Source organism: Sceloporus occidentalis, unplaced genomic scaffold (assembly GCF_023333645.1).
Source record: "Sceloporus occidentalis isolate IW3139 unplaced genomic scaffold, rSceOcc1.0.p SCAF_2, whole genome shotgun sequence".
Lineage (NCBI taxonomy): Eukaryota > Metazoa > Chordata > Lepidosauria > Squamata > Phrynosomatidae > Sceloporus > Sceloporus occidentalis.
In genome coordinates, this window is record NW_028316982.1 from 79934304 (window position 1) to 79958146 (window position 23843).

General features: G+C 40.2%; 1 protein-coding gene across 4 annotated transcripts in view; it reads left to right on the forward strand.

Moving 5' to 3' along the window:
* LHPP (phospholysine phosphohistidine inorganic pyrophosphate phosphatase) overlaps window positions 1–23843 on the forward strand; it is a 203808-nt gene that overhangs the window by 32057 nt on the left and 147908 nt on the right. For all 4 annotated transcript variants that reach the window (XR_016280072.1, XM_089510105.1, XM_089510104.1 and 1 more), the window contains exons 4-6: window positions 2112–2175; window positions 4219–4311; window positions 15639–15730. Coding sequence is in view for 3 of the 4 variants with exons in the window: in XM_089510105.1 (XP_089366231.1) it covers window positions 2112–2175; window positions 4219–4311; window positions 15639–15730 (249 nt within the window). In the remaining variant the exon portion in view is untranslated. The remainder of the gene's footprint in view (window positions 1–2111; window positions 2176–4218; window positions 4312–15638; window positions 15731–23843) is intronic.

Consider the following 23843-nt stretch of genomic DNA (forward strand, 5'->3'; position numbering starts at 1 on the left):
CATCTCTAAGTATTCTTTCCTTAAGAAAACCCTATGATATTCATAGGGTCACCATAGTCAAGAGGCACATACATGCACAAAGCTGGTGATTTCTAGCTGAGATTCTGGAGTTGTTTCAGTTCATAACAGGCAGTACTGGATGAGATGGGAAAGAGAGGCTTAATGGAGGAACTACAGTTTACTGCTGGCTTTCTGTGCGTAATATCTGATAACTGTGGGTCTATGAAAGCTGATCTGAGTGAAATAAATTTTGCAAAAATACACAAGCTTTGTAATGGATGTTCAACATGATTTTATTGGCACTTATAGGAGAGTCCAAAGGAAAACAATCTGTAATTGTCTTGTGAGAAAAAAGCCAAATGAATTTTTCTTGATTGAAAACAGTGCATGTGTGGTACTAGGTAATAAAGGAAGTGGTAGCATGCTTTTTTTTTCATGTGCTATCAGCAGCATTATATGAAGCATACAAGTGTTCGCCGTGCTCACTTCTTCAACTTCACTTCAAATAAGTGAACCTCTTTCTACTAAAATTTTAGAGTCCTCTCTAGAAACCTGGAGCCTTGGAGTTACTGGAGCAGAATGTTCTCCTTTTGAAAATGGAGTGATTTACATTTAGCATCTGTTTTAGGCAGAGAATGGGAATTGGCTTTGTAATTTCTTCTGTCATGCCACTGTCAGAAAATTAAGCTGTTTACGCTAGACTATAGAAGGTTAATAGCTGTTCTAGCAAAGGTCAAGTGGTCATTTTAAAGAGAGGCTGTGCTGAATAATCGAAAATGGTAGAAGGATAAAGCATAAAATCTTATCTGACTGCTTATCTTACACAGTTTTTTTCTCTACCTGTCTGTCTATAGAGGCTAAAAGAATGCAGTTGCATTAGACTGGGTTTCTCACAATTTCTTTAAAAATGGGAAACCTATTAAATAATATTCTGAACATTCACTGAAGAAAAAGCCATTATTACTTTTTATTGCTAAGCATGGTTACTTGAAAGTAAATCCCATCTTAGCATTTCCAAAGAAAATGGTTAGAATTGTTTTATCAAGCCTAGACAGGACACTCCAGACCACTTAATCTTGCATTCCTGGTTTGATTCAGTCAATGAAATGCTAATAGTAAGGGCCGCTTCACATATAAGGACATACATGTTAAAGATGTGTATATGCAGGAAGGTGCTCTGAACGATTGCCATCTCACTAGTGAATTCACCCATTTTTGATAAAACAAAATATTCCCATCCATAGAGATTTATTGGACATGACAGTGGAGATTAAAGTCTGTACCTCACATCTTGTTTTATTTTTTAAAAAAGCTCAGTTGGGTGCCACAATTCAGAATTCCGGCAGTCTTTACTCACTTACCTACCTATTTGCCCATATGGAAAGCACGTGGACAAAATATATATTTATGATAATCAGACAAATAGTTGCATTATTTTTATCAGAAAATTCACACCCTTCCCCTAGCTGTTGGCCAGTACTTTAGAATAAGTATAGCATTAGCTAGGATTGCAGACTTAAATCTGGGACGGGGGATGTGGTTTTGATAGACTAACAAAAAAAGGCACGGAACACTTGTTTACAGATTGATTTCTATTTATTTCTTTTATAAACAGAAACAGAGATAATCTTCAGCCACCCAGTTCTCATGTGGGTCTTTGGAATGACAGCTTAAATTGAAGGCTACAGATACAAGTCTGATCATATATGTGTGTATTTCATGATTTGCTAAGTCATGCTCTCAGGATGTAAATTTTATTTTGTTCTATTGTGTTTTGTAAAGTTATATTGAATAAAAGTTCATTTTAAAGAAAGATGTCTCTTGCAGATCTCTTCACAACGAACCCACCACTGCCTTTGCCTCATCTTCTCTGCATCTGGTATGGTCATTTTGAAAACCACAGGATGTCAGTACAATGAACCTCTGAGGACTGTGTGTGTGTTCCTTGACTGTTGAAGTTTGCCTGTGACATTTTGTTACATCTAGTTTAATTTTCATTCTGTGATCTGCCTACAGTGCCAATTCTGATGCTTATAAAAGACAAATTGCTATCTTGTATCAGGGAGAAACAAGTTCAATTTCTGCTTACCTTTGAACTTTTTTATTTTCAGACGCTATTATAAAGAAACTGATGGTCTGAAACTCGATGTTGGAGTGTACATGAAGGCATTAGAGGTATAACTCAAAAGTATACAAGGCTTAAGTGCTGTACCATACAACCATGTGTTTAGATACAAATACTTTATATTAGAAAAAGGATTGGCAGTTCTTGAAGCCTGCCTGAGGCCCCAAGTTCCAGACTCCCCCAATACTAATGCAGTAGTTATGACCCCCATCCTAACATACCCACCAAGCAACAATAACAACAACAATCCCTCGAAGTCTGTTGAAATCAAAAACAGAAATAATGTAATTACAGTCCACCCTCATTATACGCAGATTTGGTATACACTGATTTGAGCATACACGGACTGAAAGGAAGGAACTTTTTTTTACCTTCACTTGATGTCAGCGAGGCTGAGAAGCACTCTCCCAGCAGGGGAGAGGCTTTGGGGAAGAGCTCTAGCACCAGGGAAACATTCTCTTTTCCTCCTCCGCAATATGGCTCGGGAGAGGAAGTTGGCGCTGCTCCCAGGAAACAGGAAGAAGGGAGGCTTGGGGCTTGGAGCTTGCCTCTCCTTGAGTCCCTCGGCTTACTGAAATCCCCCACCTCCCTTCCCCATAAGAATCAATCCAAAAACGGAATTTAAAGGAAGCAGAGGAGAGCCCTATGGGTCTGCATCTTGGGGAGGGGCAGGGGTTGCTTGGCTATGGGGATGCCCTGCAATCTCTCTCTCCCCATCCTTCTCCCTTCCCCATAGGAATCAATCCAAAAACGGAGTTTAAAGGAAGCAGAGGAGAGCCCTATGGGTCTGCATCGGGGGGGGGGGGGAGGCAGGGGCTGCTTTGCTATGGGGATGCCCTGCAATCTCTCTCTCTCCATCCTCCTCCCTTCCCCATAGGAATCAATCCAAAAACAGTGTTTAAAGAAAGCAGAGGAGAGCCCTATGGGTCTGCATGTGGGAGGGCAAGGGTTGCTTGGCTATGGGGATGCCCTGCAATCTCTCTCTCTCCATCTTCCTCCCTTCCCCATAGGAATCAATCCAAAAATGTATGGTCATGTGTCAGAGATGCTTTGATTTAGATTTCCTGCATGGCAGGGGGGTTGGACTGGATGGCTCTTGTGGCCTCTTCTGATTCTATGGGAAAGGGATTCCCTTGACTTAGAAGCTATGGTTCTATTAATGTGGGCTAAAATACCACTTGCTTTCTTAGCTGTAGCATCATGAGCCAAAGCTGGCTCATGTTCAACTTATGATCAACACTCATCCCAAGGTCCTTCTTGCATGTAATACTGCTGAGCCAAGTATCCCCTATCTTATACCTTTGCATTTGGTTTTTGTGCCCTAAATGTAGAATTTTGCATTTGTCTCTATTAAATTTCATTTCAACCCAATTTTCTAATTTATCAAGGTGCTAGCAACCCTTCCCAGTTTTGTCTCATCCCAGTTTTGTCACATCCAGAAATTTGATAAAGATTCCCTCCATCCCATCATCTAAATCAGTGAGAAAAATATTGAAGAGCATCATCCCCAGGGCAGAACACTGCAGCACACTTCTTGAGACCTACTTCCAGTTTGAAGCACAGCCACTGATGATGATTCTTTACGCATGGTTTTCCATTCAATTATGGATCCATTTTGTGGATTTATCATGCGCATATCAAATGCTTTGCTGAAATCCAGATAAATGACATCCATAGCATTCCTACTATCTACTAAACTAATGATCTGTTTAAAAAATACAAGATTAGTTTGTTAGGATTGGTTCTTGACAAAGCCATGATGGCTCTTGCTGATTACTGGGTTGTCATCAAAATACTTGCAGACAGACTCATGTAAGATCCATTTTTAATATTTTAGTGTTCATATGTGATGTTAGTGATGTTAGTCCAAAGAATAAGATACAAATGTGGGTCTTGCTATTTTACTGGCAGACATAGGATATTCGTAGAAGGATGTTGCCCCTTAAATACAGAAATATAAGTGTGGCAGAGCAGACCATCATGGGTGTCCCATGAAACAAGGACATTTTCATATTTATGACTAAGTTTTCATTGTGCAAATTATTCAAAAAATTAAGCTGTGTGACTTAATATTCATTTGTCCTGTCTCCTAGTACGCCTGTGATATCCAATCAGAAGTGGTAGGAAAGCCAGCCAAAATGTTCTTCCAGTCAGCCTTGACAGAAATGGGCATTGAACCTCACCAGGTAAGATTTCTTTATAAACATTTTAGGAATCAGTCACCTGATTCTTCAGTGTTGAAGAGACAAATACAGTTGACCCTTCCCATCCATAGAGGTTAAATTCTAGGAGCTTCATGCATAGGGGGAAAAATAAGCCCCATATTATTCAGTGCATCCATGGACACTCACCTCCACTAAATAATATGGGGTGAGGCAAATGGTGGATGCTCCCAGCCACTTTAGCTAGCCCAACAATGTGGCAGGCCCACTCTACCTGCACACAATCTCCTGTTCCAGACAATGTACCATCACAGTTGCAAGACTGCTGCTTCCCTTCTGTGGAAAGAACAATGGAATGAATTTGCACAAGCAGCTAACCCACACAGTCAGGGCCTTTTAAAAGTTGGCCCTGGATTATTGCTAGCATGGATTCATAATGCACTGGGATTCATAATGAACTGGGACTCAGAGCGGTTAAAATTTTCCTTCCCTGCACAATTTTCTAGAATTGGAGCTACTTCAGTTAAACATTTGAAAATACAGATAAAGGAGTTTATCACATGGGATGAATCCCGTGCAGAAACTAAATTTAAACTGCAAACCCACATTTGCGGGTTGTTTTTCAGATGATGTTCGGGGTTAAACTGAATAGAAAGTTGAAAAAAACTCACATTTACAAGTTATTTTTCAGATGACGTTTGTACGAAAGAGAAAAAATGTGAAAATAACCTGAACGCAAAGTCATCAAAACTAGCTCCTTTTTACTTTCGTTAAATTCCAAAAGTACAAAGGAGCTTTCCGTTCTGATTATTTTTGCATTATTTCTCTTTCATGCCAATGCATCTGACAAACAACACCTGGATTTTAAAATCCTTGTCTCTATCCATAGGATTTTACCAATTTGCCCTCCGTGTGCCTTTAAGTAATTTCTGAATTATGACAACTCTTAGACAAACTAGTTTGCCTAAGAGTTGCCATCATTCAGAAATTATTTAAAGGCACACAACAACAGTAACAGTCCAAAGAAAAGGGGCAGGTAAAGTTACCAAAAGGATGCTAACAGAACAAATACAGGAGTTCTGGTGTGAACATTTTTCAGAGTATCATGTTCTGTGATACTAGAAATTTGGGGAGAGAAGGAAAATTTCATTGGGAGGCCAGAATTCTTATTTGGGCTGGGCAGTGCTCCACCTCCAGTTTTGCCACTGCAGGCCTGTTCCTAAACTTGTAAAACTGTAACACATCAGAAATTGCGGAGGGGGCTTATTTCAATAAAATGAATTTTGAAGTCTACCTTCAGGCTGCATCTACACTGAAGAATTAATGCAGTTTGACACCACTTTAACTGCCATGGCTCAATGCTGTGGAATTCTGAGATTTGTAATTTCATGAGATATTTAGCCTTCTCTGTCAGAGAGCTCTGGAGCCAAAACAAATTACAGATCCCAGGATTTCCTAGGATTGTGCCATGACAGTTAAAGTGATGTTAAACTGCATCAATTCTGCAGTGTAGCAGCAGCCCCAGTTACAATGGTGGCTTCAAAGACCAAACCCTGTGTTTTCCACAGGTTTTCATGATTTGTTTATCTTATTTTGATATGACTGGGGGGAAATTGACAAGATCTCTATCTTCCTGAAAATCTATGTATTCTTTGTGCTTATTTGATTGCAAATCTATTTCTCTCCAACAATGGATCATAGCTAGATAGATATTAAAAAATAATAGGGGAAATTCCTCCAATAAAACAAATTTTAAAAAGATGACTTTTTAAAGTATTTCTTGGTAGAAACAATTGCTTTTTTCATATATAAATGTAATCACATCATCTCTGATTTTTTAAGCTAGTATTCCCCAAAATACTGCTTAGTCTTATATAAAGTTCGTCTCGTCAGTTATTTGTAGACAGATTTCTTGATTTTTTTTCCTCCTGGTTATCTTGTAGTTAAGATATATGTTTCACTTTGTGTAATCTGCCTTCACAAATCAATCCCTGAGCATTCTGAGCTGTTTTTGCCACTCTTTTCCAAACTCGTTCCAATCTGTTGTTATCTTTCTGGTAACGAGATAGTCAGAACTGAGCACAGCCATCCATTAATCCATTAATCTCAGTTTGAAGGGCCTGGTGAGCCCCCAAACAACAACAGCCCTCAAATATCCTAAAGACAGAAAATATATTTGATAAGCAGTGAGAAGATTTTGAGGAAAACACTTAGTAGGCACAGGCCCAATTGCTTCAGAGGCAATGAGTATAGGAACTACATAAGAAACAGAAACCCAGCATTTAGGTTAATTTTTTTAGAATACTGTACAAAGAGTGAGAAACCTTTTCTGCTACTATGTTGTTGTTGCTGCTGCTGTTGTTGTTTCTGACTTATGGTGACCCTAAGGCATACCTTTGGTGTTTTCTTGGCAAGATTTGTTGAGGGGAGTTTTGCCATTGCCTTCCCCTGAGGCTGAAAGACAGTGACTTGCCCAAAGTCACCCAGTGGGTTTCATGGCCAAGCTGGGAATCAAACCCTGCCCTCCAGAGTCATAGTCCAAACCATTATGACATGTCAAATTACTACTATAGTGATGAGATTTTCACTGTTTTACCAAGATTCTTTCTTGCAGGCCCCAGAACCGTTCCGTAATGTAGTGCCAGGCAAAGTTTTGTTTCATTGTCTTTCACTCAGTGTTAAGTTTTAAAAATTAAACACTGATTCTTGGTAAAAAAGATATTAATTCAATGATATTTATAATTGGGAAGGCAGATATTTAGGTTGTTGCATTAATCATAAGTTTTAGTTCATTAAGTCATTTGTTAGTGTTAAGAAGAAGCCATGGGATTTTCAGAGAATGTCATGTTTAGGTGTCGCTGGTGTCCCTTAGAAGGCATTTTATTGCTGATTCCTTCAAAAGTAAACCTTTTGCAGTTTTTTTTAAAGTGCCTTCTGCACTGGTCTGCACATCCCCATAATCTATGGCTAGGGATGGTAGTGCAAAACAATTAGAAACAGCTGGGTTTTAGAAGGATATCCTAAAGCATAGAATCTAACAATCTCTTCCATTAAATTTGCAATGACCTTTTCTTCCCTGCCCCTCTTAGTTCTACCAATTAACATGTATGCTGTTCATTCATTCTTCAGATGAAGTGGATTGTTTGTTTGGATTGAAAAATGTTAATTAGGAATGATGTCTTCATTCTAGAGGACACTGATCTAGGGCAGTTTGAAGTGACTACAGAGATCAGTCTATGAATTAAGGGTGGAAAATATCCTGGTTGCTTCTGAGCATATGTGGACTTTATTTTTATCTTTTTTGTAACTACTGAATAAGTGCTTCTTCTCCTTCCCCCTTATCTAGAATTAGATCAATATGAGACAATACATTTTATATGCAAGGTCCAGGGGTCCCAAGTTCAACCCTTGCACCATGAAAAGTGTAAGTGTTACTAGTGAAGCCTTTTTGTCAGAAGGGGAAAAACTAATACATAACTAGATATTTCCAAGGTATGGTAGCATGTGCTGTTAACTAACATATTAACTTGCTAAGCCTTGTAGGCCAAAGGAAGTAACTACTCAAAACATAACTCTTTAACTAGTTATTTCCAAACTCTGTGTTAGTTTTCAGATGCTTTGCATTGAAATCTTTGGTGAAGCCTGCAACAAAATGTTCTCCTGTTAAGAGTTTGAACAGGCCATTCACTTCTTGAAGACATGGCTTAAATCAGTGGCAGACAAGCCCCAGAGATCAGTGGAGCAAAGGCAGCTGAATAAATCTTGCCAAGAAACTCCTGCCTTAGGGTCATCATAAGTTGAAAACTAAGGCACACAACAACAACAATAGCAACAACAACCATTTTGAAATTTATTTTAGGATTGTTTTCAGACTGGTTTTTTAAAAAGTATTTCAGTGTGTGTGTGGTTTTTAAAAATTATTTGTGTTATTTTAATTGCTTTTATTTGTCCATCAGCTCAGGAGTCCTTGCGGCTGGGAGGCAATATAGAAATATATCAAATAAATAATTTTTAAAATTAAAACCCTGTGTGAAATGTTCACTAAAATTCCCCAAATGGGAAAAAATGGGTTATGGGATTAACTGTTTTCCCCACTGGCTATATAACAAGATGTCAAAACATATTTTCTCAGGTCCAAAACACACTACAGAAATAATCCAGTTTGAGGCCACTTTAACTGCCCTGGTTCAAGGCTAGGTAATTCTGGGAACGGTAGTTTTGTGGGACACTTTTCTGTCAGAGAGCTCTGGGGCACAATGAACTATAATTCCTAGGGTTCCCCAGCACTGAACCAGGGCAGTTAAAGTGGTCTCAAACTGCACTGTGTTTTGGACCTCAATCAGGACAAAAAAGTTTGAGAATATTCTTTATATGCCTAACTTGTCACCTATGTTATTCAAGGCTGATGTATAAATTTTGTATAGGTTTTTTTCCCCGTATAAGAGATATGTCTGTCACACAGAGCCCCATGCGATGGCTTAAAGATACAGCCTTAATTGTTCCTGTTTTGAGAAAATACCTGGCAGTTCTTTCTAGTATGTAGGGTTGCCCGTCTGTGTGTGTATGTATGAGATTTGTTGCATATGTTAGTTTGTACTTGGGTAATAACATAAGCTAGCATCATGACTTTCCTCTCATAAAATGTTCAGGTCCATTTATGTATTGCACTTAAATATAAAATTAACTGCATCATTAAATCACTGTAAATCCCCATCTGTGTTTGATAAAGCCCATTAGAGTCTTTTGCTGTCTTCATGCTGCCACTGCAACCTCTGAAATTGTCTGGCTGCAGAATAGCTTCAGAGTGGCCAAAGTTTGAATTTTTTGGAGCTGCTTTAATCAATAAAGTTATCACCAGTCATTTCCCTTGATAACTGCTCTGTAAAGAGAACCTGACTTTGCTTTCTGCAGCTGAGATGTTTTCAGCCTGTTCTTGGAATAGAAGGTACTCCCTAAAGTCCAATTTTCATTCTAACCTTTCCTCAATAGCCTAGGAAAAAACCAGATTGCTAGTATTACTTTAATAGATAAGAAATTTAAACCTCTTAGAGGTAACTAGCCCCTTCTTATGATTCAGTAATATGACAAAGAATAACACATCTTTAAAGGTTACCGAAATAGCCTAATTCATATGTTTTAAGGTTGTTGTAACAGTGGGTGATTTTTACTGCATTACGATAAAACCTAAATAATGTTAAGGTTCCAGTAGTTTAATGCCATCATTTTAAAAAAGGGTCTGTCTGTAGCAAATTGTCCTGTTCTAATGGGAGTTACAGTGGGTCACACAAGAGTGCATAAACTACAATTGTTGCAAATTCCTGATTCTGACAGTGCCAAATATAGGTATGAAATGGTGCATAGGAATATATTTCTCGTGCCAGTGGTTACATGAGGCAACTTTCCCACCTTCTCCCAATGTCATTGTGCTACACTATAAAAGCAAAAATGTAATTTGTTTGGTCAGAGCCAAACAAATTTGTCACAATGCATCTTGGATATTCTTGAAAACAAAAGCAGTCCACAAATGTGCATCCTGTTGAACTCAGTGAGCATGGAGAATGGACTTTCTTTTCTCTGTTGTTGTTGTGTGCATTTAAGTTGTTTCTGACTTATGGGAACCTTAAGGTGGATTTATCATGAGGTTTTTGTGGCAAGATTTGATCAAGAGGAGGTTTGCCATTGCCTTCCTCTGAGGATGAAAGCATGTGACTTCCCAAGCCCACCTGGTGGGTTTCCAGGGCTGAGGAGGAATTCAAACCCTGATCTCCCAGAGTTCTAGTCTAACCACTCAAATGGCTAAATTGCACCGGCTCTCTTCCTTTTCCTTATTGAACACAAAACAACAAGCTCAGCTCCACTATTAGGCAGTATTCGAAGGTAGCAGATGTGGAGTAGTGTGTTTCCCATAGTTTGCTCTACACCTAACTTAGCCCCAAAAGCTAGCTTACTGTTCACAAGTGTGATAGAGAATGCTCTCCTACTGTTGGTATTACAGATTCAATTGTTTGTCTAGGAGGTTTCTTCACATGAGTGGGATGGCAAACATTCTTTGCCTCAGGCAGCAAAACATCTTGGGTTGGCCCCAGCAAGTCGCTAACAAGTGCGCGTTACAGACCGCTGGATTGTGTCGGTCTGCTACTGCCACCGCTTGCACCGTCCGGGAGCCGCAGCCTTTAAACGGCGCGGCTCCCGGACGCTGCCGAAGAGCGTGGAAATCGCGCTCCTTCCAGGCCCCGGAAGAGGCACCGCAAAGCACAAGGGGCGCATTTGCGGCGTCATTTCCAGGGCGATACGTGCGGACGCAATGCGTCCAGCACGTAAAGATGGCGGTGCCCGTGTGTATAGGGCGCCGCCATCTTTACGCCCCTGTCACGTGCTGGGGTGAGGCCGGTATGGATGCTAGGTCCTCGGCCAACCCCTAGCACGTGATGGGGGCGTATTAAAGGCCCGTCTATAACGCGCTATGGAAGTGAATAAACAACTCCCTGGCCTTGGTCCTCAACCTCTTATTCACCATGTTGGCTAGTTTCTGGGTTTACTTCTCAGGAGGACATCTACACTGTAGAAATATTGCAGTTTGTCACCAGTTTGCCATGGCTCCATCCTACAGAATCCTGGGATTTGTAGGGTGGTTTTTTTTTTTTTTTTTTTTTTTTTTTTTTTTTTTTTTGAGACACCAGCACTCTTTGGCAGAGAAGACTAAAGACCTTGTAAAACTGTAAATCCCAGGATTCCATTGGATGGCATTACTGCTCTTAAAGTAGAATCAAACTGCATTATTTCTACAGGGTTGATGCACCTTCAGTTGTTCCCTATTGAAGAAAACAATTAAAGCAACCTGTTAAACTCTGGGAGTCTTTGTGGGTATTAAAAGTCATGCTTTAAAAAGAGAAGATACCAGAAACACTCCATAATGAATGGAAACAGAAAGGAATAGTTGAAAAGATTTTTGGATTCTGTCATGGATTTCATGGATAGGACATAGGAAACTGCCTTATACTGCGTCAGATCCTTGGTCCATCAAACTCAGAGCTGGCTATATGGATGAGTGGTCTTTCACAGCTTTCCCCTGTAGGTACCAGGCATTGAGACTAATACTATTTGTGTGGTAAGAACTTAGGGGTTGTGCAGACTGCCCCTGAAGGAGTGGCCTGCAGCCACCTCTATTTTCCCCAGATTGGGGCCATGGAAGCTACACACCTTATCCCTGATCTGGCCTTTCTTTTTGTGCCCTGGAAAGGGTGCAATAGCCTCAGTGCTGCAGCTTTAAGGTGCTACTTTGGTGACTGCCAGATGTACTCAATGGATAGGTGTATAGATTGCTTTTCAGAACCTCTCATGTTATCCCTTTTACAAGCCATTGGCTATGCACCATTTGGGTGTCAAGAAGTAACTAATCTGTCCTCCTGCTATTGACTTATGATGATGCTATCCTATCTTTTTTTTAAAAAAAATGCATTACATTTGCCTCTAAAGCTTTCTTGGAGGAGCTCAGAGCAGCTTTTTACTGCACATTTGTGTGAGACACCAGCCCCCCCCCCCCCAAAAAAAAAAATCCTCTCTGAAAGTTCACTCATAAACAAGATGAAATGGGGTAGGAGGGACTTTAGAGGAAAGGAGGTTTGCTCTAAATTGGACTTGCACATTTCAGGGAATTCATGGAAATTTCCCACCATTCCCTCTTGCTTGGAGTCCCCTTTCAACAGACACTTTGGGGGTTGCAAAGGGGAAGCAGGGTGGAAGAGGGGAATGGAAAATTCTTTTCATAAACTTATTTAACAAATCTTAGAATCCAATTCTCTCCATATAGACAGGTCTGGTGATCAAAAGGATTGGGGATGTAGCCTGCTGTTGAAGCAAAGCAGACCTAATCTTGTACACTGTCTGGATGGGAGACTGGCTGGGAACCATACCTAAAGTGGTCTGATAGAACAGCAGGATATAAATGAAGCATAAACAGCCACACCTAGACTCCCCGTTTAGAGTTGGAAATTTGTAGATCTTTACTCAAGTGTTTTGCCGTTTTTGTGAGTGTACTCTTTTGAATTTTGTTATGTACATAATGAATGGTGTAATGAATTCATTCATTCAGAACTTTTGGTCCTGTCTCAGACCCATCCTGGTCCATCTTTGTTGGATCTGCTACTTATATCCTGACCTCTTGGTCCTAATTCTCAGGTTAGGAGAGGTAATTGTTCAGAGAACTGTTCCCCCCCCCCCCCCTTCACTCCCAGCTGGATATACGAGGTCCGTCTGTTGCCTAAAAACAAGGTTATGTATGTGGCAATGTTATCACTCCTACGTTCCTGAAGGAACATACCTAATTTTGGCTGCAATCCTACATGCAGGCAAACCTGGGAACAAGCCCCATTGAATTCATTGTATAGGAGTCCTTTTTTGTGACACACTGCTTATTTCTTTATCCTTGTGGTTTTCTTAAAAATGACTGACATTTCTCGCAGTGTGCAGCCCATTCTAAATCTTTCCACAGAAATGTAGTTAATGTAATGTTATTTCCTTTCACTAATTGCACAAGACAACTGTGCTCAGAGAGTAAAACATGAGGACAAACTGGAGATCTTTTAATTCTGGTCTTCAGCAGGTGTGTGACCTTTTAGTTTTATCTTTTTCCTCCCTTCCCTTCCTCCGTTCTCCTTCCCCCCTTCTCACTATATTGCAGTCAGAGAGGAAGTTAAACCTAGGTTTGACAGGTAGAGTTTTTTATTTCCCTTGACAGTGCACCTCTTGACCTCTATCTTCTTGCCAATGATTTTTTAAATCCTAAATGATTTGGGAATAATTGCTCCTCCTTTAGTGATTATTGCCCTTCACCGATAGTAAATCTGTGAAATCCCAGAGGGTTTGAGTACATTTTTGTATGCGTATGCCACAAGCTGGCCTGGATAGGCACTGCTGCTCATGTGCAGCTTCACTTCCAATGAGGATGGTCTCCTTGCATTAAAACTTCTGTACAGACAAAATGAAATACTTTGTTAGTAATCAAGCACCCCAGTTAATTGCAACATTAGGGATTTGATTCTTAAGCTTCCCATTTTTCAGATGATTCCAGTGGAATTCTTATAAACCGTAGGAAAACTGTGTTTCCTTAGATGTTGGATTGGAAATAAAAAGCCATAGAGGCAGAAGTTGGAAATTTACTTTTTAAAAAACAATTTCTCCCATTACATCTTTTAATGTGTTGAGCATTGATTTGTTGTCATAACTCATTCCATTGTGAAACATTACTTGATCTTGGAAAAAAGCAACTTTGGCCTGATACAGAGTGTCCTAAAAGGACACTCTGCCAGCGCTTCTTTTTCCGCCGGCAGGAAGCCACAGCAGATAAACCGCACGGTTTCCCGCTGACATTAAAAGAATCCACAAAAAGCAGGTTATTTTCCTGGTGCACTTGTGACACCCAAGTGCGCCAATGGCATCCCTGACAGATGGCCATCCAGCCTCTGCTTAAAGACCTCCAAAGAAGGAGACTCCACCACACTCCGAGGGAGTGTGTTCCACTGTCGAACAGCCCTTACTGTCAGGAAGTTCCTCCTAATGTTGAGGTGGAATCTCTTTTTCTGCAGCTTGCATCCATTGCTCTGGGTCTGGAGCAGCAGAAAACAAGCTTGCTCCCTCCTCAATATGATATCCCTTCAAATATTTAAACAGGGCTATCATATCACCTTTTAACCTTCTTTTCTCCAGGCTAAACATCTCCAGCTCCCCAAGTCATTCCTCATAGGACATGGGTTCCAGACCCTTCACCATTTTAGTCGCCCTCCTTTGGACACGCTCCAGTTTCTCAATGTCCTTTTTGAATTGTGGTGCCCAAAACTGGACACAGTATTCCAGGTGGGGCCTGACCAAAGCAGAATAGAGTGGCACTATTACTTCTTTTGATCTAGACACTATACTTTTATTGATGCAGCCTAAAATTGCATTGGCCTTTTTAGCTGCCGCATCACACTGTTGACTCATGTTCAGTTTGTGGTCTACTTGGACTCCCAGATCCCTTTCACACATAGTCTCGTTCAGCCAGGTGTCCCCATCATTCTAGTTCTAGGTAATATCCATAAGGCAATGCATGACAGAATTGAGTAGAAGTAGGATCTAGTGAGAGTGGGACTAGAAACCTTATCCATGTAACATGCTGGGAATATTCGGCTCATTACAGAGGCAACAGGAGTTGTGTGTGATAACCAGGTGGACTTGCCTCCTTTGTTTATCACAGATTGCTCCATTCAAGAAGTGGGGTGAAACTTTTCAGTTTTGTTTTTAACATGATCTGGGGATAAAGTTTGCTAAACATGAATTACTTGCTTTCAATACTAAATTTGTTTGGAGAAAAACTTTAGCAGACCTTTTTCACTGGCGTTGCAAAGTCTAGAGCGTCAACAGAAACACATTGTCAAGTCAATACATTTTCTATTATCCCAAATCCCATTGCTCCAATTTTTCCACAGTCCCACTATATGCTGATAATTGATTCTTGCTGTATGATGAACAATAGTTCTCTATTAGGTGATGATGGAAAGTATGTGATTCTGAAAAAGTAGATTGACCTGGAAAGAAAAGGGAATACAAAATACAGTGCAATAAGCAGAACTGGCCCACAGCATTTTTCTGACTGAAGCAAAAAAAGATGTTTCCCCTCCATTTTCATGTACACAACCTAACTAGATTCGTACTTGACCCTTTCTTCAACACTCATGATGGAACAACACTGCTACTGGAACTGAGGACCGCAGTCTCACTTGTGGGGTACAGGCACACTATGTGCCATGCAGCTGTATCCTGCAACACCTTAATGCTGCCTCCTGAGTCCGTCACTTCACATTGCTTCATAGCAGTGGATAACAATGAACCAGTTAGATTTTGAAATATATAATGGAAACTTTTTGAAATATCAACATACCTATTGAATTGTGTCAAAAAATAAGGTCAACTCTTATTGTTGTAATTAAAAAAAAGTTGTCTCTTATATAGGATGAGGATTCCAAGATTAGCTCTGATTCTTATATCTTGAAAATTGATATATGAAACATATTATTTGTTTTGTTTTATCTTTGTGTTTGTTTAAATAAATCACTTTTTAAAAAAGCTGTCTCAGGTGACTTTCCTATTGCCTGCGTGTCTAATGCCTGCCTATAGAGTCCTTGTATGTGGCAGTTGAATTATATTCAGAGTACGGTGACTTTTAATCAATATGATGACAATATTATCTTGTTTAATTTGTATGATGATGGTATTAAACATCAAAACAGGCAGTTTATTATGTCAAAGAAGATGAAATAGGACAGGAATCAAATACACTTGACATCACTTCTGTCTGTATTTCATTGCTGTGACAGGCCGTCATGATTGGAGATGATATTGTAAACGATGTGGGAGGTGCCCAGCAGTGCGGCATGAAAGCTCTCCAAGTACGGACTGGAAAATACAGGTCAGTTAAATATGCCTTGTGTCCCATACAGATATTGAGGGCAAAAAGAGAACTTAAGACAGATTGTGATACTCTATCTGTTTTTCTCCATTCCCTTTTCCTCCATGACTCTACAGAATGGTTATACAGGTAATATATGGGTTTGTAATGTGAGGAAAGAAATTTTACTATTTGGTAAAATGCAGTTTTGGAATGCATTTTGTGTATACTTTATTGCCTGCTTTATATCAGTTGAAAACCTGCTGCACATGATAAGACACAGAGTTACAGTGTCACAATTGAATTAAAATATAATAGTAAAACATAACTTAATTAAAAGCAGTTTTAAACAACAATGGTAAAGACATACACCACCTATCTATTAACAATGCAATTACTCACTTGCCAAAACCATTGACAGTTGATTTTTGTTCTAATTAGTTAGTAGTCTGTTCCTTATTGAGCTGTCAATTATGGGAAAATAGCTTGAATCAACAGATTTTGCTGCTAGTGGAAGAACAATGGGGAGCCCAGGACTCATTTTGGAATCAAGATCAACTTCTTGCAGTGCCCTTCTCTGTCCCATCGTCCTCACAGATACATCTGGTGGGGACACAGGAGAGGGCCTTGTTGGTTGTTCCCAGGCTCTGGAATTCCCTTCCTTATGAGGTGAGATTGGCACCCTCCTTGCTATCCTTCTATAGGCAGGCCTTTGAGGAGGCAGGCCTTTGAGGACTGATTGCTCAGGGGAAAAGGTCTTTCATAATGTGTTGTATTGGTTGTTTGTGGTTTTCTCTTTAATGACCATTTTCAGCTGCTTCTAATTATACTTATTAATACTTGTATTTGTTAATTATACTTTAAACATTTTTATCATGTGATTTTTTCTTTAGCTCTATCTGTTCTCATCTTTGTTACTTGCCCAGAGTCCCACACTGGGAAAAAGGCAGGCTAAAAATGAATATGATGATGGTGGTAGTGTTAGTGATCATAATAATCCAGAATGCAGGTGATTTTCCTCCAACTCTCCTTCTCCTTCTCCTCTTTCGCCACTTCTTCCTTTTTCTTCTTCTAGGAGCCCATGCTGTTCACGACCAGAACTGTTTGTATGGCTGCAAGAGAGAGCCTATATTTGCCCTCTGACCTTTAGGAAGCTTACCTAATATATAGCATCTTTATGTGCTCTAAGGGCTGGGTGTGCATTCAGAGCCTTTCCAAGCCTTTCATAAACTTCTGTGGATGTGTCACAGAGGTTATTAAGGTGAACAAGCACAAATGAGATCCAATAAACCCTTCATATTTCCTTCAGCATTTTATGGACCAGAAAACTGTTTTATAAACCTTTTAATAACTACATAATGATTAATTTATTTATTACCCTTATAATCCGTTCATCCCCCCCAAAGCCAATTCTGGCTAAAATTTCTTCAACATTCTTTCATTCTTATTTAAAACCTTATAATATATCTTATATATTGCGTTTCTGTTGTTGTTGTGTCCCTTCAAGTGGTTTCTGACTTATGGTGACCCTAAGGTGAAACTATCATTGGATTTTCTTGGCAAGATTTGTTCAGAGGGCATTTGCCTTTGCATTCCCCTGAGGCTGAGAGAGTGTGAGTTGCCTAAGACCACCCAGTGGGTTTCCATGGCTGAGCAGGAATTCTGTTGCTAATCTCTAGATTTGTAGTGTAACACTCAAATCACTGATGTATTATAAGAACAACCATAGTGGATAATTCAGGATAAAGCCTGTACACTACAAAGAAACAGAATTATTTTCACATACTAACCCCAGTGGCACAGTTTTGTTCTTCTGCAATTCACCAGCTTTATCTTTTGTTTGACCGTTTTTCTCCAGGATGGTCTCTGAACCATTCTATGAGAGATACGTGAATATAACAGTTTTTACTTTAGTAAATGTTCATTGTTGGTTGTAGATCTGTATGGATGTTTGCAGTTTGCAACCCCTCTAAAAACATAGCACATTATCAGATATATGTTGATTTGCCTGTGTCTAAGCCATATGCAAATGTAACATCTAAGGGGAAGATCTGTGATAAGTATGCATCAAGGTGGCTGTGATTTTGTCCTGCACAGCACATTAGGAGCCTGTGGAGTGGAGTGGTTGGATTAGGACCTGGACAGATACATGTTCTGATCCACCATTGAGGAATGAAGCCTACTGACTGGCCTTAGGCCAGTCCCTCTTAGCCAGACCTACTTCAAAGCTTGTTGTGAGGATAAAGGGAGGAAGAAGAAAGCCATGTACATTACCATGACTTCTATAGCAGAAAAACAGGATATAAATGAAACCACCACCACCATGGCTACTACTAGTACTTCTACTAGATTCTAGAACTAGATTCTACTTAATTGGAGCCTTAGCTGGTTTGCCTCTTTCCCAAAAGAGTATCCAAAGCAATTGGAAATATGTGGCTATTATAAGAAATTTCTTACCATTTAATTGTCTAGGTTACTGATCTCTGATATTATTAAAGGATGCATAAAAGGGACTTGGGTACAAGGGGCCCTGTGGGAAGTTCTGCAATGAGCGGGGGGGGGGGGGCTTATCTTTACCAGTTGATTGAAGCCATATTCTAAAACTCAAGGGGATTTCTCACGAAAAGGTTTATTTGGGACTAACAAAAAGAAACCTCACAGTACAGGTATGTGTGCAGGATGGGTATGAGAGAAGAAGCACACGTAACAAACATTGTTAATTCCTAATCATGTGTAAAAGGAGGTGTGGCACACATAAACAATGATTTTTCAGTTTATAGTACATAAAAATACAGCATAATTATTGAAGAACTTTCTATATAAAATACAGGATAATATTGATGCAGTGCAAAAAATGAAGAATACATTGAAAGCAAAACAGCTATATTTTCTGTTGGATTTTGGATCAATGTTGCATATAGAAAGTGCTTTTGAGAGAAAGAAATGCATTACATTTTAGTGCCCTTAGATGGTGCCATTAGTACATTTACTGCAACTTTGACTGTCATTCTTTCCTAGAAATTTGAACAGCACTGGCCAAATAGCAGGCAAGTGCCAGTGCTTCATCTGATGCTGTCTGCACAAAGATATTTTTCCAGGGTTTGGAAACTCTGCTTTTAAGACTACTATTCCCCTGAATTCTCCATAAGTTGTTGGATATGTAAATTGAGTGCTTCTGGGAATTGTAATCCAAACAATTAAATTTCCCTGGTTGTGGAGTTTTTCCACATATCTGTCTGATTAAAGGCTTCCAGCATTCTAAATGTTCAGGTAAGTTCCTTGCTTGGCATTGCTTGGATTGTCAGGACATTGTTCTTTTTCACTTGAATCAAAAGACTGGTGTGCAAGCAGGGTGAAACGTAGGAACAAGTGGACAAATCATTGTGCCCAGATGGAAGCATACCATTTTTCTTCCAGTTGGAACAATGGCATCTTTGAGTGATTTCTGGGGTGTCTTGAACCATAAAAGTTTGTGATCGTTTTATTAATCATATACACACACAGTATGGCAAGGTGCATTTACACTATAGAAATAGTGCACTTTGACACCACTTTACCAGCCATGACACCATTCTACAGAATGCTGGCATTTGTAGTTTTGTGAGGCCCCAGCACTCTTTCACAGAGGCCCCATTCTCACTGGCGGTTTTGCCCTGGAAGGAACTGGGGAGCTTCGGTTTCCCCCTCCCCGAATCCCTCCAGAAGCAAGTGCTCACTACTAATCAGGGGTATTTTGCCCCGAATGCCCTCTTGAGAAATTGGGGTTTAAAATGAAGGTGCCTGCTGTCAATCAACTTTCAGTTCCGCGATCGTCCTAGGTGATGTTCCCAGCACTCATTGGGGCATCAGCAGTGTGCTTCCCCCCTCCTTTTTGTTTAAAGGACCAGGCACCAAAATGTGCACATTTTGTCAAATTTAAAAACCTCCTGTGTATGGGCATTTGGGTCAGTGCAGGTTATGATCTGCCCTTGGCCCCATTTTCAACCCCAAAATGCAAGCTAATGCCATCTCTGCATCCTGTATCCCCTCTCCTTGCCACCCCAGAATGCCTAATAATAATAATAATAATAATAATAATAATAATAATAATAATAAATTCCTCACCTCGGAAATGCCAGAAAAGGAAGCAATGCCATGCATGCTTTTCCTAGGCTACCCCTTTGAGACAGTAGCAAAAGCATTCTGTGTATCAATTTGTCAATTTGCCAAATTGGAAAGAGAAACATATTGTAACATTCACATTATAGCATTTATTTGCATGCTTCAAAGCCTCTTGCAAAGGGCTCCTTTCAGGAGGAAGCCAGGAAATGAAAGGGAAAATGAACAAGCAGCTAGCCACATTCTATCTAAATATAGATCTACCTAATGCAAAAAACATGCGCATAGACGGAGAAAAATAATTTTAAAAAATGAAAATCAAAGGGAAAAGTTCCCTGCTGGAGAGCAGAGCCTTTGCTTGCTGTGGCCCTCTGACCTGCCCTGAGTTGACCCTTCCTCCTGCTCACGTTCTATCTATATACCTATTGCAAAAACATGCACATAGACAGAGAAAAATAATGTAAAAAAAATTAAAATCAAAGGGAAAAGGTCTCTGCTGAAGAGCAGAGCCTTGGCTTGCTCTGGCCCCCTGCCCTGCCCTGAATTGACCTCGTCAGTCACCCCATTCCCTCTTTCTGCCTCCTTTGCCTCCTGTCAGATTCCCCTTTTTGCATCCTTCCTCTGGCTCCTTCCTCCTCCTCCTTCTCCTCCTCCTTCTCCGATGAGGGGAGGCAATGCCCGCCCTCTGACCTTAATCCCTCCCTTGAACTTGACCCGATCATGATCGGGGGCAAGTTCATATTTCAGAGAACCCAGGTTTTTTAAAAAAAGACGGATTTTGCCCCAAATCTGGATGACCCAGGCTAAAGGGCATTTGCTTGTGCATGCCTCGAAATGGATTGTGACAGAATCGGGGCCAATATGAACTTCACATGTTAGAATTGATTCTTGATCCAGGGTAAAGTGTAGTCTGAATGGGTCCTGAGAAGGCCAAAGATCTTGTAAAACTACAAGCCCCAGGATTCCATAGGATGGAGATATAACACTAAAAGTGGTATCAAACTGCATTATTATAAAGTTATATAACTGCAGTGTAGATTCACCATTCTACACACACACACAGTGTGGATTATGACACTATGGGGCAGTAGAAAGAAAAGAGTGGTGTCATGTGGATGATATTGGTGCAGGCCCACACATTTGAGGCAAGCAGTAAAGTGGAAGAGGAAAGGGATTGTGTAGGATGTGTAAGGAACATGTAGCTTCCCCATTACTGTTGGACTAAAACTCCAGTTGTTCCTATTCATTAGCTGAGATGACTGATGTAAGTTTAAGTTTAACAACTTGTTGAGGCAAATAGGTTCTCCGTCCTTGATGTATAGAATGTACCTTGCTGGGGAAAGATTTGGGTTGCTTTCACACCACACAGTTATAACACTTTGATACCAGTTTAACTACCATGTAGTTAAACTTTGATACCAATTTAACTGTATCTTACAAAATCCTGGGATTTGTAGCCATGTAGTGGTTTGAGTGTTGGACTACAACTTTGGAGAACAGGGTTCAATTCCCTTCTCAAGCATAAAAATCCATTGGGTGACCTTGAGCAAGTCACACTCTCTCAGCCTCAGAGGATGACAGTGACACGCCTGCCCCAGAAGAAACCCTATGATAGATTTGTTTAGTGTCGCCATAAGTAAAAAATGACTTGGAGGCACACAACAACAAATAAGCAAAGAAGGCACTAGAGCTGTTTGGCAGAGAATTCTAAATGACTCACAACACGTCAAATCTCAGAATTCCAGAGGATGGAGCCATTGCAGTTGTCTCTGAATTGATGTTATGCCCTAGAAGCTGATGTTACACCCTAGAAGCTGGGGCCAAAGTAATCTGGCAGCAAAGGATGTATTGCCAATGAGACTGATGAGATGTTGGCCGTAGCCAGTCTACCATATTGGAATAGGGGCAGTTGTGGAGTAATATGTGAATAATTTTAAATGTGAAGCATGAAGGCAAGGAACTCCAAATATGAATTAAGTCCCAATGTTTTTCATAGTATTGAACACTGTAATATATGCAATTATGAAGGTTATGTGTTCAAACATATTCTGACCTTTTGATTCTCATATTGAATTCTTTGTACTCTAATGAAGTTAATGGATGCAGATTCACCACAAGATGCAGACAATACACCTCATTGCTATAATCCCATTGGTTACCATACTACTCCTCTGCCCTCTAGAAAGCATCCTGAGTTCCAGAAGCCGTAGCCAGCTTAGTCAAAAGTCAGGAATTCTTGGGAGCTGAAGTCCAAAACATCTGGAGGACTGAAGTTTGGGAACCACTATTTAATGGACTGGATTACCACGATTCATCAAATATCTCATCACATTATTGGGTACAGATAGAGATCCCTAAATCAATTTTGAAGGGATAATGAGACTCATTATTCAGTTTGGAATCTGAGATGTATTTAGGATATTGATATAGTCGCCCTTTTTAATACTTCGTTGGTTTAAGCAAATATGCTGTTTTAGTAACTATGGCAGGATACACACCGCCATATAGTACGTATTGTATACGTACTAGGGTTAGGAAGGGGCGGTGCTTCCGCACCCCCCTAACCCTAGTACGTATACAATACGTACAAGATGGCGGCGCCCCTTCCACATGGGCGCCGCCATCTTTACGTACTGGACGCATAGCGTCCAGACGTGTCGCAGCGCCTATGATGTCGCGAATGCGCCAGCGGCGCTTCACGACGTCATCAGTGCGCTGCAAGAAGAAGCTCCAAAATGGAGCTTCTTTTTTGCTCCGTGTGGGAGCCGCGCGGTTTGGCTGCTGCAGCTCCCGCATGGAGCAAATGGCGCCGGCGGGGAAGCGCTGCAAAGCGGCGGTTTGTATCTCGCCATTGTTCTTAATATATTGCACATCAGTATTATTCATTTTTCCAGATAGAAGGCACAGTTCTGAATGCTCTGTTTGGTTTGTTATTCTAGTTGATGTAATGAGTCAGTGTGGATATAGTGTAATGGATTGGCTCTTGGAAGACCCAGGTTATAATCTCTACAAAGCCACAAAACCCATTGGGTGAACTTGGCCCAATCAACCTCAGCTTTATTTATCTCATAAGGCTGGTACTGTGAATACAAAGTGGAGAAGAAAATATGCCATCTGGTACTCACTGTAGAAAAAGAGAAGGATATAACCACAAATAAAGAAATAAATATTTAACATTATTTTTCTTAGTTTGTTGATTTAGTTCACTTCATAAATTTTCTGTATACACCCCATAAAGCTTTCATGTTGTGGCATACAAAGGAGCTTGTGTCCATTTTTCCATTCTGTGAGGTGGCACTACTTTGCTCTGATGTAAAGGCCTGTACAGCAAATGTCTCACAATGCTCCTATTCTGCAGTTTGTAGTAGTATTCTGATACTTTGAGAAGGAAAAAATGTTACATCAAGAGTAGTAGTAGTTGTTGTTGTTGTTGTTGTTGTTGTTGTTGTGTGCCTTCAAGTCATTTATAACTTATCTAATCAAGAAATTAAAGGTAGAGGAGAGGTTTTTGGATGCATGTGCTGAGGAAGCATTGCTCCAGGTCAGCTCTGAAGATGTTTGCATACTTTGGTTCCATGTGGGTGCCTATGGAACTGCCACTGACTTGGAGGTACATATTATTTCCAGAAGAGAAGTAGTTGTGAGTAATTACAAAGTGGCAGAGTTTGATGGATATGTCTGCTGTAGTCTCATTCAGGATGATTTGATGACTTGTAGTCATCCTGGTGTAGGATGTTGGTATATAGGGATTCCATATCCATAAAAGCTGGGATGGTGTCCTCTGGGAGGTTGTAGATGGACTCTGTTTTCATCAGGATGGACTGTATTTTCAACTGATTCATATAAATTAGTTGTATCCTTCAAATAGCATGGAATTTTTATGACATGTGGTCTGAGAACTGAGTCCATATAGCCAGATATCCCAGTAGTCAGGGTTCTAAGGTTTCAAACAATAGATCTTCCTGGATTGCCTTGTTTGTATATTTTGGGTAGTAGATAGAAGATGCCCAGTTTGGGTTCCTGGGGTGTCTCTATT